The 17,135-nt window shown below is 55.2% G+C and overlaps 1 protein-coding gene across 6 annotated transcripts in view; it reads right to left on the bottom strand.

Annotated features, from left to right (window-relative positions):
* DNMT3A (DNA methyltransferase 3 alpha) overlaps nt 1–17,135 on the bottom strand; it is a 268,395-nt gene that overhangs the window by 26,712 nt on the left and 224,548 nt on the right. For all 6 annotated transcript variants that reach the window (XM_075126271.1, XM_075126272.1, XM_048846079.2 and 3 more), the window contains 6 exons: nt 12,509–12,621; nt 11,779–11,962; nt 11,019–11,103; nt 3,283–3,428; nt 1,684–1,774; nt 1,432–1,580 (listed from right to left, as the gene is read on the bottom strand). In XM_075126271.1, coding sequence (XP_074982372.1) covers nt 1,432–1,580; nt 1,684–1,774; nt 3,283–3,428; nt 11,019–11,103; nt 11,779–11,962; nt 12,509–12,621 — 768 coding nt within the window. The remainder of the gene's footprint in view (nt 1–1,431; nt 1,581–1,683; nt 1,775–3,282; nt 3,429–11,018; nt 11,104–11,778; nt 11,963–12,508; nt 12,622–17,135) is intronic.

Consider the following 17,135-nt stretch of genomic DNA (forward strand, 5'->3'; position numbering starts at 1 on the left):
GTTCTACCAGCCAGCCAGTGACTAAGTGGAGAGAGCTCAGAGAAGAGCCAGAGAAATGAGCCAAGGGCTGGCACAGGGGTGAGCGCCGTGGCTCAGGGTCAGAAGGGACATGCGGACGAAAAGCAGGGCAAGGCGTTAAGCCAAGGGGGAAGTGTGGAACTAGGGGTCATGGGAGTCTGTATGTGTGTGTGGGGGGATGCTCCCTACTGGGAAGCGTCTCCCCCGAGCGGGGTGGGGCAAACTCCTGTCTGCTCCTCCCTCCCAGGGTGGATACCTGTTCAGAGCAGCTGGCTGGGCAGTGGGCACTGGGGTGGTTAGACTGGGTCACTGCACCCACTGCGTACAGCAGGAGGCCCGGAAGGCGGCGAGAGGGCAGGGCGGCTACTGGAGAGAAGTTCTGCACTGACAGCCACGACCTGCAGGGCAAGGGCTCAGACGCCAGCATGCCCAGCCCTCCGGTGCACGCAGTGCTGGAATCCCAGCCCCACTGCTCGGGTCAGCCACCCAACGCTTGCAGCAGGGGAGCAGCCGGAAAGCTGGTTCAGATTCCCCTCCTGCAGCTGACCCCTCCCCCACAAACAAAATCCTGGGGGAGAGCTGACCCAGCCAGTGTCAGAGACATGTGGGGGTGCTCTGTCAGCTGGCTCTGTGCTGCCAGACACGCTGGGCTCCATGTACCCACCCCCCGAGCCATACAGGCGGGGTCCCACCTTGTCACTCCAGACCAGGCCCCACTGTGCTGGGCACTGCACAAAGCCAGTCGCAGCCAGTCCCTGCCCTGAAGAGCCACATGCTCACGAGAGCAGACAGAGCCCAGTGGGGAGAGCGGAGGGATGGCCTGGGGGTGCCACGGGGAGCCGTTAGCTGGGATGCAAAGGGAAGGGGACAGGGTGGAGGGAAAGGCAGCAGGGGGCACAGGTATGGATGGAGTGAAGCTGAGGCAAGGAGGAATTCAGTCTAGCTCCACGAGGTAGCATTTCTAACGCTTTCATCATTCTCGTGGCTCTTCCTGGACCCCTCGCCAATGTAGCCACCTCCTCCTGGATCTGTGGGCACCAGAACTGGACAAGGGATTGGAGCAGAGGTCTCACGAGAGCCAAACAAACAGAGGGGAAATACCCTCCTGACTCCTCATCTACCTTCCCCTGCCCATTGTGGCTCTTTGCCACCCCTCTCGGTGGTGGGTGTCATGTCCCAGCGGGCCCCGCCCAGCTAACCACCCCCGGGCATGTGTGCACACGGCTGGGCCATGCTCGTTGCCCCTCATGCCAGGGTTCAGTCATACACACGGGCACTGAGGAATCGTCGGACAGGTACCAGTCTACGGAAGCCCCTCAGACCCAAAGCCAGAAGCTGCTGGGAGCTCAGGACTCTCTGGCGAGCCTCATGTGCATTAGGGGAGGGCGAGCAGGTTTCCATGGTAGTGCTCACCTCTAGGAAGCGCGAAATGTCCCGCTTGTCGCTCACCCCCATGGCCACCACGTTCTCGAAGAGCCAGAAGAAGGGCCGGTCATCGCCCTCCTTGGGCCGGGCTTCGTGGAGAAGGCGGTAGAACTCGAAGAAGAGCCGTCCGGTGCCCTCTGGGCAGCAGGAAGAGAAAAGAGACATGGGTGAGCTGCTGACAGCCTGCCTCAGCCTAGACGGGAGTGGGGGGGAGAAGGCATGGCCGGCTCGGACACCTACCGTAAAGACCCTTCCTGGCAGGGTTGACAATGGAGAGGTCATTACATGGGCTCCCTCCAATCACCAGGTCAAAAGGGCCCCATTCCTGTATCTGCAACACAGAGACACACCAGTGAGGGGCTAGGGAGGCAAAGGAGGCAAGTCCCCCTTGGTATGCGGCGGTGGGGAAACCGAAGCTGGAATATGGACTCCAGTTCCAGGGGCCACATTTTACAAAGATGTTGAGAAACTGCAGAAAAGAGCCACAAAAATGATTCCAGGGCTGGAGAAAATGCGCCATGGTGTGCGACTTCGAGCTCCTGCTGTTTAGCTGATCCCAAGAGAGCCTGAGGGGTAACCTGATTCCAGAGTCTAAGGACTGTTCCAGGGAGAAAATACCAGGTACCAGAGGGCTCTTTCCTCTAGCGGAGACAGGCAGAACAAGAACCCATGGCTGGACACTGTTGCCAGACAAATCCAATGAGAAACCACCCACCTTTTGTTAACCATGCAGGTGACTAAGCCCTGGAGGAAACTCCCAAGGGAAGAGATGGATTCTTCCCCATTGGGTGAATTCACACACAGCCTGGCTGCTTTTCTGGGAGATGCGTTAGCAGAGCCAAGTTACCTGGCTCAGTACAGGGGTAACTGGGTGAAACGGACCAGCTGGTGACACACAGGAGGCCAGACTACATCACTGAATGGTGCTGTGATGCGGTGTGCAAACCCCACACCAGGCGAGAAAGGGTTAATCCCACACTTCGGCTGGAGGAAGTCCTGCCCCTTAGAACCAGTTAGGCATGCTCCAATTTCTGTGCTAGTATAAAGGAGAGCAGCCCAGCTCGCAGTCTAGGCCAGTGGTTCTCAAAGCCGGTCCGCCACTTGTGCAGGGAAAGCCCCTGGCGGCCTGGGGCCGGCTGTTTACCTGCTGTGTCCCCAGGTTCAGCCGATCGCGGCTCCCAGTGGCCGCGGTTCGTTGCTCCAGGCCAATGGGGGCTGCGGGAAGCGGCACAGGCTGAGAGACGTGCTGGCCGCCCTTTGTACTGGAGTCCCAGGGAGCCCCCTGCACCGAGGAACCCGGACTGCAGCTTCAGGAAGCGGCCCAGGGAGGAGGAGTGAGTGTTATCTCCCACCCGTGTACGGTCAGAGTGTGGTGGCTGGATTCCCCGCTGACAGGGCCCTGGGCTGGGACCTAGTTGGGTCGAGTAGGCCCGGCTCCCCCTCCCCCAGCTACCACCCCCACTTTGGTGGCAGCCCCCGGATTTGGTGATTAGGCTGTGATACCCAGAACTCGAGAGCCGCTATATTGACTCCGGCCACTAGGCCACGCAGCCCTATGCTCGAGGGCCGCTGTATTGACTCTGGCCATTGAGCCGCACTGTCTTGAGTCCCAGCACAGTCTGACAGACTGTACCTGCGGTGTCACCATGCCCAAAGGGGGTGGAGCGTGCATACTCGGCCACACATCCCTTCTGACCTTAAACTCTGTGACTCTAGAAAAGGGTTCAGACCGCCCCCCCGGAGGACCGCTGCTCCCCTGTGAGACGCAGCCGCTGAGTGGGGATGCCTGCCGGGGGGCTAGGGAGGTGAGCGGGGCAGGCAGATGGCAGCCGCACGTACATGTTTCTGGGTGACATTCCGGACGTCGCCGACGTACATGATCTTGCCCTGGTGTCTCACCATCCCCACAGTGATAGAGTCTTCGCAAACCTCGGAAGCAATGTAGCGGTCCACCTGGATGCCCAGGTCCTTCAGCACCAGCAGACCTGCCAGGAGACAGAGCAGGGGTCAGGCACGGAACAGCGGGATGGCGCTGGGGACAGCACCCCAAGGAGCACTTGCCATCGGGATCATCATCCCAAACCAGATGCACCAGGAGACCTCTCAGCACTGAGCAGTGACTCAGGACCACTGGCTCCTCCGACACAAAACGATGGAACTCAAGCAGCTGCTTCTTGTAGCTACCTGGTGCAGTCAGGACACTCGTAGTATCCCTATGGGGAACTACAGAGGCCACTGATTCAGGGGACCCCTCCCCCCCCGAGTTTGCTCCTTACTCCAGTGAAAGTAGAATGAATTATATTGAAATTATAATTCATTAAAGAAATGCTGCTTGAAAGATTTGTTGAAATATAGTGGTCAGGAAGAGAAACATTAAGGAGGGTGAGACAATGGGTCCTCAAACCAATTAACTTAGAGCTCCTACTGAGCTAGGAGATTGGTAAATGTTAGTATGCAAATAAGATATGTATGTATATTTGTCAGTTTCTGCTTCCTTTTGTCTCCTATGTTGGATTGGCTTTGGCTTGTCTGTATAAATGGGTTGGCTTGAGCTTTTTGCAGTTGGCTCATACGTATCTAGGTGCATTGGCAAAGCGCTTTGCTAATAAACAGAGTGGTCTGACAAATTATGTGAGTCCTGAATCTGACTTTGACAATTTGGAGGTTCCACCGAGATGGCAACTGTCTTCACTGGGGCTGTGTGACTCCTGACTGTTCTTAGGATGGCCGTGGCAAGCCGGCACCTGGGCATTTGGCCCGAGCGGACCTCCGCCAGAACGGAAGGGTGCATGACCACAGTGAAGTCTACGCCATCGAACCTGTTGGTTCCCACTCTGTTCTGGTAGGGATCCCGGGATCTGACATCAGGAATCTGGTCAGGTAATTATTTCTGTGTTTTGTCCGGACTGAGGACTGTCTTGTCTCTGTGTCTATCCGTCCTCCCTGTGGTGTGTTTGAGTCTGGGCGCCGTCTCCGTCTGGGGATTGGCTGACCAAAGGGTTCCTGTCCCCATGGTCTGAGTGAGGGAAATCTGCACAATCGCAGCCGCATCATGCCTTGGCTAAAACCCTTGGTGTGAAAGCAAGGGCAATTGAGGCAGTAGCCTGTGGGCTCCTTTTATGTGTTGCACCGGGCATTGCTCTGACGAACCCGACTTTCCTTCTTGTGTGATTGGTGCGTAAAGTCCTCCTGTATGGGTAACCAGACGTCTAAGTCGGGACAGTCCTAAAGGAACGCTGGCTCAGTTTATGTATTTTAGGAACGGTCCGGAATCCAGTAAATTTCTGGAAAAATGGTCTAGGCTAACTCAGGAGAATCCCAAAATTCAGTGGCCACTGTTAGGATCTTGGGACAAAGACCGAGTAGACATCTTAAAAGACAAACTTGGCCAACCTAAAACTAAATTGGCAAAAGGAGAGGTTGATTGTTTCATGCAGTGGTGGGTAGAGGCAAATCATAGGTGGACAGAATCAAAACTTGCCCCTCTCAAAGATTCTGGCTTCTATCCCACCAGATGCAACTCATTTTACTGTTGTTGATTTGTGCTCTGCTTTCTTTTCTGTCCCGGTTCACCCTGACTCCCAGTTCCTGTTTGCCTTTACTTACAAGGGGCAACAGTACACATGGACCACACTGCCCCAGGGGTATACTGAAAGCCCGTCGTATTTTTCCCAAGCATTAGCCCGAGACCTTGCTTTCCCGTCCAGGTCCACACTAGTCCAATATGTAGATGATCTACTCCTCTGTTCCCCTTCATTATCTGCCTCTGAAACTGACTCTTTAGTGCTCCTTACTGCCCTAGCAAATAAGGGTCACAAGGCTTCTCGCTCTAAACTACAACTCTGTCAAGCTTCTGTCACATACCTCAGCTTTCTCCTCTCCTAGCTTTCCCGTGCACTTTCTCCCACCCGCGTCCAAGCTATCCTTAGCTTTCCCTGACCCCGCTCCCCACGCCAGGTCCGGAAGTTTTTAGGCATGGCTGGATTTTGCAGACAGTGGATTCCCCAATATGCCTCCCTTGCAAAACCTCTCCAGGAACTCACTCGATTCTCTGTGCCTGACCCTGCCTTAGGGCTGCTTGACTATTCTAAGCCTTTTACCCTTTTCTGCCACGAACAATCTAGCTGTGCACTTGGAGTTCTCACTCAGATGCACGGAGAAAAGAACCACCCAGTAGCTTATTTCTCTGCCACTTGAGACCCTGTTGCCCAAGGCTTACCCCCCTGCCTGCGTGCTGTGGCTGCTGCAGGGCGCCTAGTCCAAATGTCTGATTCCCTTGTTCTCCGCTCTCCTCTTACCCTCCTGGTCCCTCACTGACCTCGCCCTGCTCCAAGACTCTGCCCCAGAAACCGAGAAAGAATCCTGGGTTGCCCAAGGTTGCTCTCTACATCCTGATTCTTTTTGGCGCTTGCCTACTGGCGCCTTTGTAGCCCCCTTTTCACTCTACCCGTCTCTGGCCGCCCTGCTACACGGTGTTTCGCATGTCGGAAAGGAGGGGATGGTCTCTGCTGTAACTAAGACAGGATGGTGGGCCCCCCCATTTTAGCTCTTTTGCAGCCCGCCACTGTGCAGCCTGTACCATTTGCCAAAGCCATAATATTGGCAAACCTGTAAAAGTGGCCCAGGGGTTCTGGGGTCTGCCTCAAGCACCGTTCTTGCATTGGCAACTTGATTTTGTACAAATGCCTAAGTGTCAACAATATGAATTTATATTGTTATGGTATGTTTATTCTCTGGTTGGATTGAAGCCTTTCCTTGTCGCAAGGCTGACTCACTGTCTGTTGCCAAATGTTTGTTAAATCATATTATGCCTGCCAAGGGAATTCCTGCTACTCTGTCCAGGGATCGGGGTACACATTTTACTGGACAACTTGTTCAACAGCTGGACCGTATATCGCACATCAAACACCTGCTGCACTGTCCCTCCCACCCACAGAGTGCAGGGGCAGTTGAAAGACGAAATGATGTGCTTAAGAATAAGCTTGCTAAAATTTGTGACTCTACAGGATTAAGCTGGCCAGTAGCCTTACCATTAGCCCTTACGGGCATGAGATCCACTCCATCCCAAAGGCATAAATTAAGTCCCTTTGAAATTGTTATGGGACGCCCTATGCGAGCTATGACGACCATTACTCCCGTTCCAGATTTGAACTTGACTCACAGTGCGCTCCTTCAGTATTGCAAGGGACTAATGCAAGCTGTAAGTCACTTCCATTCACAGGTTCGAGCCGCCTGGCCCACGGAACCCACCTCCGATGCTTGCCACAACCTCGAGCCAGGCGATTGGGTCTACGTACAGCACCATCATCGAAAGCACGCCTTGGAGCCCCGGTGGAAGGGTCCTCATCAGGTACTGCTTACTACACAGACGGCTCTTAAACTATCTGGCATCGCAGCGTGGATACATGCTTCACAGCGTAAGAAGGCACCATCCCCAGAGAACCAATCATCACCTCAGGACGACGCAGAGTCAATTTTGACTCCAGAAGAAGACGTAGAGGAACAGTCTGCAATACCTTACAATCTACGCTCTCGTAAGGGTTGCCAGAAGCAGACGCTGTTCCTTGGCTGCTGGTATCTTACGGTCTGGGGAGACCACGGTGACAATTCTTTTATCCAGCAGAAGGTGTGGACAGCTCAGACCCTTAATATTTCTAATTGCTGGGTCTGCAGCCACATCCCAGCCCACTCTCAAACTGGTGTTCCTGTCCTGGCTATCCCACTCAAGTCCCCAGACCTCACTGGAGGGCCTCGTCCGTTAAACAAAACATGGAACAGCAATGACACTTGGGAAGCGGTGGGAATAAATGCATCTCAATGGATAAGTGTGGTGGAGGGAAAAGGTCATTGCTGTTGGGTGTGTAATGGGACAGGGCTGGATCTGGGGAAAAGCTGTTGCCTTCAGCATATTGTGGCCAAAGGTGTATGCGATTATTCAAACAAAACTAAAAAGTGGCGGGCCGGGTATGGAGATATGAATTCAAACAGAGAAATCAATCTCATGTTCCCCCTACAGTCATGCAAATAACACCACTCCTCGTAAGGAGAATTACCCTGTACCCTTTGGGGGATACTACTCCTTTTTTGCAAACACCTATATGACAAATGGGTGCAACCGACCCTTCCCGGCCTTAATAGGCCATCACTGGGTGTGTGGGACCAGAGCTTATACCGCACTACCAGCAAATTGGTCAGGAATCTATTATCCCGCCCAACTCTTCCCACAATTCCGAGTGCTAGGAACCTTCCCTCGAGAACGCCTCCGCAATTTCAGGCGAAAAAGAAGGGACTTAACAGATGCCCAATGGTATGTAAATAACATAAGCCCCTTAACCTGGGAAGAGGCCATTGGCGGTTCCTTCATACCATTAGGGGGAGTAATACACCATGCAAAAAGGCTCCTAAGGTTACAAGCAGTAGTTGAAATAATGGCAAATGAAACCGGAGAAAGTTTAAGAGCCCTGGCCAAAGAAACAGGGGCAATCCGACAGATGACCCTCCAAAACCGTCAGGCATTGGACATAGTGCTCGTGGCAAAAGGAGGGACTTGTGCTCTCATTGGAAAAGACTGCTGTGTGTATATACCAGACAACACCAATGAGGTAATAGATCGTGCTAGCCGCTTAGAACAAAATCGCATATCTTCCCCACGAAGAGCCAAGTTCTTTATTGAAGTGGCTAAGTAACCTTTTCAATTTCTCTGGCATAGGAAACTGGTTGTTTCAGGGAGCCCTAACTCTCCTGTTTGGAATCCTAATAATTTTTGTATGTTTTCAGTTACTTTCCTGTTGTATCCAAAATTGTGTCAGGCATGCTACACAGATAGCTGCCCCAAACCAGAGGGCTAATTTGACGATTTTAAATATCATAGAATCATAGAATATCAGGGTTGGAAGGGACCCCTGAAGGTCATCTAGTCCAACCCCCTGCTCGAAGCAGGACCAATTCCCAGTTAAATCATCCCAGCCAGGGCTTTGTCAAGCCTGACCTTAAAAACCTCTAAGGAAGGAGATTCTACCACCTCCCTAGGTAACGCATTCCAGTGTTTCACCACCCTCCTAGTGAAAAAGTTTTTCCTAATATCCAATCTAAACCTCCCCCACTGCAGCTTGAGACCATTACTCCTCGTTCTGTCATCTGATACCATTGAGAACAGTCTAGAGCCATCCTCTTTGGAACCCCCTTTCAGGTAGTTGAAAGCAGCTATCAAATCCCCCCTCATTCTTCTCTTCTGCAGGCTAAACAATCCCAGCTCCCTCAGCCTCTCCTCATAAGTCATGTGTTCCAGACCCCTAATCATTTTTGTTGCCCTTCGCTGGACTCTCTCCAATTTATCCACATCCTTCTTGTAGTGTGGGGCCCAGAACTGGACACAGTACTCCAGATGAGGCCTCACCAATGTCGAATAGAGGGGAACGATCACGTCCCTCGATCTGCTCGCTATGCCCCTACTTATACATCCCAAAATGCCATTGGCCTTCTTGGCAACAAGGGCACACTGCTGACTCATATCCAGCTTCTCGTCCACTGTCACCCCTAGGTCCTTTTCCGCAGAACTGCTGCCTAGCCATTCGGTCCCTAGTCTGTAGCGGTGCATTGGATTCTTCCATCCTAAGTGCAGGACCCTGCACTTATCCTTATTGAACCTCATCAGATTTCTTTTGGCCCAATCCTCCAATTTGTCTAGGTCCCTCTGTATCCTATCCCTCCCCTCCAGCGTATCTACCACTCCTCCCAGTTTAGTATCATCCGCAAATTTGCTGAGAGTGCAATCCACACCATCCTCCAGATCATTTATGAAGATATTGAACAAAACCGGCCCCAGGACCGACCCTTGGGGCACTCCACTTGACACCGGCTGCCAACTAGACACGGAGCCATTGATCACTACCCGTTGAGCCCGACAATCTAGCCAGCTTTCTACCCACCTTATAGTGCATTCATCCAGCCCATACTTCCTTAACTTGCTGACAAGAATACTGTGGGAGACCGTGTCAAAAGCTTTGCTAAAGTCAAGATACAATACATCCACTGCTTTCCCTTCATCCACAGAACCAGTAATCTCATCATAAAAAGCGATTAGATTAGTCAGGCATGACCTTCCCTTGGTGAATCCATGCTGGCTGTTCCTGATCACTTTCCTCTCATGCAAGTGCATCAGGATTGATTCTTTGAGGACCTGCTCCATGATTTTTCCAGGGACTGAGGTGAGGCTGACTGGCCTGTAGTTCCCAGGATCCTCCTTCTTCCCTTTTTTAAAGATTGGCACTACATTAGCCTTTTTCCAGTCATCCGGGACTTCCCCCGTTCGCCACGAGTTTTCAAAGATAATGGCCAATGGCTCTGCAATCACAGCCGCCAATTCCTTCAACACTCTCGGATGCAACTCGTCCGGCCCCATGGACTTGTGCACGTCCAGCTTTTCTAAATAGTCCCTAACCACCTCTATCTCCACAGAGGGCTGGCCATCTCTTCCCCATTTTGTGATGCCCAGCGCAATATCACAAAATATCACTGATTAACAAAGAGATAAAGAACGATTGATATGTGGAACCTAGTCATTGTTGGTCATTGCATAGCTTGACCAAAAGGAGGGATTGTGAAAGTAGAATGAATTATATTGAAATTATAATTCATTAAAGAAATGCTGTTTGAAGGGTTTGTTGAAATATAGTTGTCAGGAAGAGAAACATTAAGGAGGGTGAGACAATGGGTCCTCAAACACATTAACTTAGAGCTTCTACTGAGCTAGGAGATTGGTAAACGTTAGTATGCAAATAAGATATGTATGTATATTTGTCAGTTTCTGCTTCCTTTTGTCTCCTATGTTGGATTGGCTTTGGCTTGTCTGTATAAATGGGTTGGCTTGAGCTTTTTGCAGTTGGCTCACATATATCTGGGTACATTGGCAAAGCGCTTTCTAATAAACAGAGTGGTCTGACAAATTATGTGAGTCCTGAATCTGACTTTGACACTCCCAAGGGTGTGGAGAGGCCAAATTTAATTACACAGCCCCCTGGTGGAAACCTGGGCTCACCCCTCTTTGAAATACGGCCGGCAGGACAATGAGGGCACCTTGGAGCTGATTTCAGACGGCCTGGCCCGGTGGCTTTGGATCCTCAACCCCTCTGAGTAACCAGGCCAAAAGTGACTTGAGTTGGGAGCACACAAAATCAGGGACTTAGTTTGAAACTGGTGGCCATAGTCGATGCAAAATGTTCTATGATCTTGGGGGTTGCGGGGCCCTTTAGCAGAGCTGCGAGAGACAGGTGGAGCAATAGCCCACACTTGGTACTCGCTGGCTGGGCCAAACACCCATCCTGCATGCTAGGTTTAGAACCCAGGATCGCGTTCTGCTACTGAGAACCTACCAGCTGGGTCATGCACTGCCCTGGTGCTAAGCCAGAGCGTTTCTGCTCCCCCTTGCCCTCTGCATGCTGTGAAGTGGGCTAGGCTGTGCTGGTGGGTCACGGCCGCCCCATGGTTGCCAGGCTGTGGGGCTGTAGTGGGGTGCTGTAAGCATGGAGGAGGACAGCAGAACCCTAGTGCCACTCAGCTCCCTCTTGTTAACCCACCTGTGGCAATTCCGTCGAAGAGAGAGAGCACTCGGATGGGCTTCCTCTTCTCAGCCGGGACCGGTGGATAAACCTTTGGTGGGTCCTTAAAACACACACACACAGCGCAGCATGAGAGATGGGGGGCACAAGAAACGCTCCCCTAGACAGTCTTCTCAGACATGAACGGGGCTCCCAACTCCCGGATGGGTCCCATCCCAGCTCTTACGGGGGGAGCTAATCATGGCTGGAGCTCCATGCAATGCGGGGACCTCCCTGCTGCGCTCTCCTAGGAGTGGAGACGCCAGGCTTGCTGAGTGGGGAACTGACCACTGTCTAGACACACACGTCGGCGGGGCAGCGCTCGGTAGCTAAAGGACAATGCCAGCCCAAGCTGGGCCGCTCTGGCCGGAGAGGAGGTTTGTAACCAGGGAAGGAGGGAGGCTCCCGAGCAGCCTCCCAGCAGGAGGCGTGGGGGGCGAAGATGCTCGCCGAGGGACTCCGGAGAGCTCACGAAGCGGACGCCATGACGGTGCTGCCTGCGACAGCAGGGCCTGGACTCGAGGACCCTGGAGATCCCCAGCAGTCCCGCATGTCCGGGATGATCTGGGACCCAGCACAGAGGCTGCCCCGGCAGCCCCGCTGGGCGTGCTCAGCCCAGGCCCCTCGGAAGCAAGCGGCAGCAGGTGCAGGGCTGTGGGGAGACTCTGCTCTGCCGTGACTCTGGGGAGCCGCCGGGCCGAGCCCCCGGGGGGACCGGGCAGCGATGCCACATACTCACAAATTCTTGGTCATGGTTATTGGCGAAGAACATCTGGAGGCGCGAGGGCCAGTCGTCTCTTCGCCTCAGCAGCCCGTAGGTGCCCTTGTGGCCGCACATGTAGCAGTTCCAGGGGTCCTCCTTGATGGCTGCCTGGGCTGCACCTGGTCCCACCAGCAGGTCCACACACTCCACACAGAAGCACCTGAGATCCGGGGGAAGGGGAGACGCTTCAGCCCATTTACTGCCCCGCCTCTGTTCCAGGGGGGTGCGTGGGGGGTACTCCTCGCCTCCACGGCCTGCAGGAGCACAGCTCCCCAGCGCGGGCCGCGTGCGACCCTCCCCGCTCCCTCCCTTGCTGTCCCCTAACTGCAGGGGGCAGGACCGTGCTGAGCTGGGAAGGCAACCCACAGGTGCCAGTCTGAGCCCGCTGGGGCTCAGGGCCCAGGCCAGCTGGCACACAGCCAGAGTGCTGGTCTTTGCCCCAGGGTCCGGCATCACCATCTCACATGTCCCCAAGGTCTCTCTGGTCCCTTCATCACTGACTGGCCTGGTTGCGGGGGCCCTGGAGAGGGAGGGAAAACTGGCTGTAGGTCTCAACCCTTCCTTCCTAGGGCAGTGGCTGGCCGCATGTTCCTGCCCAAGGCCAGACAGAAGCGTGGGGCTGAGCCCTTCCCGTCCCGCAGCGCAGGGCCGGTGCAGCTGGCTGACCGCCCCGGGGTCCCAGCCCGGCTAAGCACGCCACACCCACCTGCAGCAGTTGTTGTTTCCGCACATGAGCACCTCACGGCCACCACAGCAGATTGTACAGTACGACTGGTAGCCATCGTCGTCGTACTGGTACGCGCACTCCAGGAAGCAGTTCTGGGGGACAGTGAGAGGGGAGTGAACGCTGTGTCCCCTCCGCACCCCTCCACCCAGGGGGACGGCCCACATCACAGACACAGAGCTCTGCATCTGGCCATGGGGAGTAATCCACCCTCGGGCTGCCCTGCTGGGCTAGGGAGCAGAACCCCTGCAGCTGAACCCTTGCTGCCAGGCTGGCCTGCTGCGGGGAGCCTGCCTCGAGGGGAAATTCTTTGAGCAGAGGGCTAAAAGGACCAAGAAATGTTTGAAGGCAACAAAGGGATGGAAACCCAGGAAGAGGGAGGGATAGCTCAGTGGTTGGAGCATTGGCCTGCTAAACCCAGGGTTGCGAGTTCAATCCTTGAGGGGGCCATTTAGGGATCTGGGGCAAAAATTGGGGATCGGTCCTGCTTTGAGCAGGGGGTTGGACTAGATGACCTCCTGAGGTCCCTTCCAACCCTGATATTCTATGAGTCTATGAGAAGAGGAGGTTACTCACCTGCAACTGGAGGCTCTTTGAGATGTGTGGTCCCTACCTGCATTCCACTGAGGGGTTACACATACATTGTGTGCCGAAGCTGGAGCACTTGAAAGCCAGAGAGTGTCGGTTGGTCTGCGTATGCACCCTGGCTTCACCTCATGGTTTTGACCGAGGCGATGACGGGCGGGGACCAAGCCCAGTTCCTTCTCCACTGCAGATCCAACAGATCCGCAGCAGAGGCGGGAAGTGGAATCCAGCGAGGGACCACACAACGCAAAGAACTTCCAGTTACAGGTAAGTAACCTCCTCCTCTTCGAGTGCTGGCCCCTACTGCATTCCATCGAGGGTGATTATTTGCAGGGTGGAAGGGAGGACAGCCATGCAGCACGAGGCATCCATCGCAGAGTCCCATACCAAGGTGCTGCGGGCAGCGAACTCCATGTGTGTCTGGAAGTGACACATCGCGGAGTCTGGGCTCTCACTCCAAGTCCCGTCAGTGGACAGCAGAATGTAATACACCTCGAAATCCCCTTGGAAATCCTCTGCGTGGAGATTACCTGCCCCTTAAGCCTCTCAGCTATTGCGATAAACGGTCTAGGGCAGCGGTTCTCAAACATTAGCAACCTCAGGACCCCCATTTTGATAAAAAAAATTTCAATGGCGCCCCTGCCCTGCCCCTTCACTGAGGCCCCACCCCTGCTCGCTCCATCTGCCCTCCCTCTGTCGCTCGCTCTCTCCCACCCTCACTCACTTTCACCAGGCTGGGGTAGGGGTTTGGGGTGCAGGAGGGGGCTCAGGGCTGGGGAAGGGGGTTGGGCTGTGGGGGGGTGCGGAGTGTGGGCTCTGGGAAGGAGTTTGGGTGCATGAGGGGACTCTGGGCTGGGGCAAGGATGCAGGAGGGGGCTCAGGGCTGCAGAAGGGGGTTGGGGCATGTAGGGGGGGTTCAGAGTGTGGGCTCTGGGAAGGAGTTTGGGTGTGGGAGGGGACTCTAGGCTGGGGGCTGAGGTGCAGGAGGGGGCTCAGGGCTGGGGCAGAGGGTTGGGGCACGGCGGGGTGTGGCGTGTGGGCTCTGGGAAGAAATTTGCATGCGGGTGGGGACTCCGGGCTGGGGAAAGGGGTTGGGGGGGGCGGGTTTCAGAGTGTAGGCTCTGGAAAGTACTTTGGGTGTGGGAAGCGACTCCGGGCTGGGGCAGTGGGTTGGGGTACAGGAGAGGGTTTGGGGTGCGGAGTCCTGGCAGCGCTCACTGTGGCTCCCAGGAAGCGGTTGACGGGTCCCCGCAGGCCCTGGGCTCATTGGCAGTCAGGGAGGCTCTGCGCGCTGCCCTTGTGGCACACCCGCCGCCCCCACAGCTCCCAGTGGTCACGGTTCCCAGCCAACGGGAGCTGCGGAGCCGACACTCGGGCAGGGGCAGTGTGCGGAGCCTCCTTGGCCGCCCATGAGCCTAGGGGCCGCAAGGAGCTGGCGGCTGCTTCTGGGAGCTGCGTGGAACCATGGCAGGTAGGAAGCCTGCCTTAGCCCTGGGCCCCTGATGCGCTGGGAGGGAGGGGGAAGAGTTGATCAGTGTGGCCTGGGGACACGGTGGACCCAAGTTTGAGAAACGCTGGTCTAGGGGACCTCCTGATAGGTCTGGTCCTCGGCAAGTAGGTCAGAGCCCTGCGGACATCAAGGGAGTGAAGGTGCCACTCCTCTGCCGAGGCGTGAGGCTTTGGGAAGAAAGCAGGTGAGCGTATGGGATAATTGAGATGAAACTGAGCTATGACCTTTGGTAGAAACTTGGGGTGCAGGCGCAGGAAGACTTTGTCCTTATGGAACGTGGCGAAAGGGGGGTCCTCCATTGTGGCCCCCAGTTTGCCTACCCTTCTCGCCAAAGTGACAGCCACTAGGAAGGTGACTTTCATGGAGAGGAAGAACATACAGCATGAAACCAGAGGCTCAAAGGGCGGTTTCATTAATGCTGCTAGAACGAGGTTGAGGTCGCACTGGGGGGTGACGAGCTGTATGGGTGGGTCAGTCCTGGGGAGAGCTTTCCAAAACCTGGTAGTCAACGGATGTGTAAATACGGAGTGTCCTTCCATGAGGCGGTGGAAGGCGCTGATCGCCACTACGTGAACCTTGAGAGAACTGAGGGCGAGCCCCGACATCTCCAAGGACAGGAGGCTGTCCAAAAGAAGAGAAATGCCCACTTCCTCAGAAGAAAGCCCTTTTGCTGGGACCAAAAGGCCAAGCGATTTCCCTTGGCCCAACAGGAATGCCTTGTGGACTCCTTCCTGCTGCTCGAAAGGCCATCATGCCCCGCCAACATGCACGTCCGCTCTAGAGAAGATGCCTATCCAAATACCAAGCTCTGAGGTAACGTGTCTGTGGATCGGGGTGTCTGATCCTTGCGGGTAGGGGTAATGAGGGACAGGCCGACATAAGGAGAAGGTTGGGAAACCAAAACTGGGGTGGCCAGAACGGGGCCCTTTCCTGTCTGATCTTGTGGAGGACTGGTGGAAGGAGTGGAAGAGGGGGAGGAGGAGCTGATCTGGTCTAACCAGTGGAGGATGAGGCATTGCCTTGAGCAGTACGTGCTGTTGTTGCTGTGGGAGGCAAAGAGGCCTCTGGTAGGAGTCCCGCACTGGCTGAAGATGTCGTTTACTATGGAGTCGTGCAGCTCTCACTTGTGACGGAGATGACTCTTCAGCCGGGAGTCTGCAATCATGTTCTGAGTCCCTGGAAGACAGGCTGCTGACAATAGGCTCTTGTGGGCAACGCACCAATCCCACAGACTCACTGCGTCCGCACACAGACCTCCTGCCCCGGTCTGTGATGTAACAGATGGTGGTGGTGGTGTCTGAGATGATGAGAACATCATGCGAGCGATGGGAGAAATGTTCGCCGCGCTCGCCGTACTGCCCGGAGTTCCAGAAGGTTGATGTGCATTCTGAATTCCCGAGGGGTCCGTGTCCCTTGCGTCATGGGCTAGGCCATGTGCACTCCCCATCCTGTGAGGGACGCATCCGTGCTGATTGTCCTGTCAGGGAGGATGGGGATCCCTGTAGACACCTGCCACGGGTCCATTCACCACCGGAGGGAAGAGAGCACCTCGGGGGGGACTGACAGCATAAGGCCTGTGGCACGTAGTGTGCATGTGTGTCGTGGGGTAGGTAACACCCGTCACGGGGTGTCAGGTCACAGCTTGTCAGAAGACAAGGAGAAGCTGTGCCGCAGCCAGTTAGCTCTTACGCTGGTGACCCTGACCATAACATGTGGTAGTACGGCCTAGTGGCCAGAGTCGCTCTTCCTCATGGGTCTACATGACTCAGTAGCCGGCATCAATAGAGTGACCCTTCCTTATAGGGCTGCGTGGCCTAGTGGCTGAAGTCAATAAAGCTGCCTACCTCTGAGGGGCTGTGTGGCCTTTTGGCCCACTGGGGACGTGGAGCACCACCTAAGGGTGTGTGGCACCTGGTGTAGGAGGACCTGGGCCCTCTGAGTCAGCGGGGATCCACCCGAAACACGCTAACCTGTTCTTCCGTTCTCCAACCGGAGCCATGTCTAAATCCCCTGGGCTGCTTCCTATCCTGTCTTCTACAGCGGTGGCCCATGGTTCCCCTGGGTCTCTGGGGTCCTCGGCCAGTGCAGCTGCTGATGGCTCCCTTCTCTGGATTCCACAAGCAGCCTGGAATCCATCTGGGGCTCGGCGCGCCTTGGCTCTGTGGTTTGGGCCTGTAGCAGCTCCTGGGAGAGAGCCTGCAATCTGCACCCTTCCCCTTCAGCAGCCTGCCTAGACTGAGCAGAGCTGCTGCTTTTATATCTTGCCTCCAGGCTAAGCATGCCCAGCAGGGATGGAGGGGACATGGCCGTCTCATCCTGCAATGCACAGTTAACCCTTTCTGGGCCAGGATGCGGTAGGTACACCCCATCACAGCGAGTAAACCCCCCTGGAGCGACATCTGCAGACAGTGAAGGTGGAGGTGAGCGAAGGCGCTGACATATGTGCAGGATGCCATGTGGCCAAGGAGGGATAAGCAAGTCCTGACCGGGACAGGTGGACTGTTGACTACCCAG

Source organism: Caretta caretta, chromosome 3 (assembly GCF_965140235.1).
Source record: "Caretta caretta isolate rCarCar2 chromosome 3, rCarCar1.hap1, whole genome shotgun sequence".
Taxonomy (NCBI): Eukaryota; Metazoa; Chordata; order Testudines; family Cheloniidae; genus Caretta; species Caretta caretta.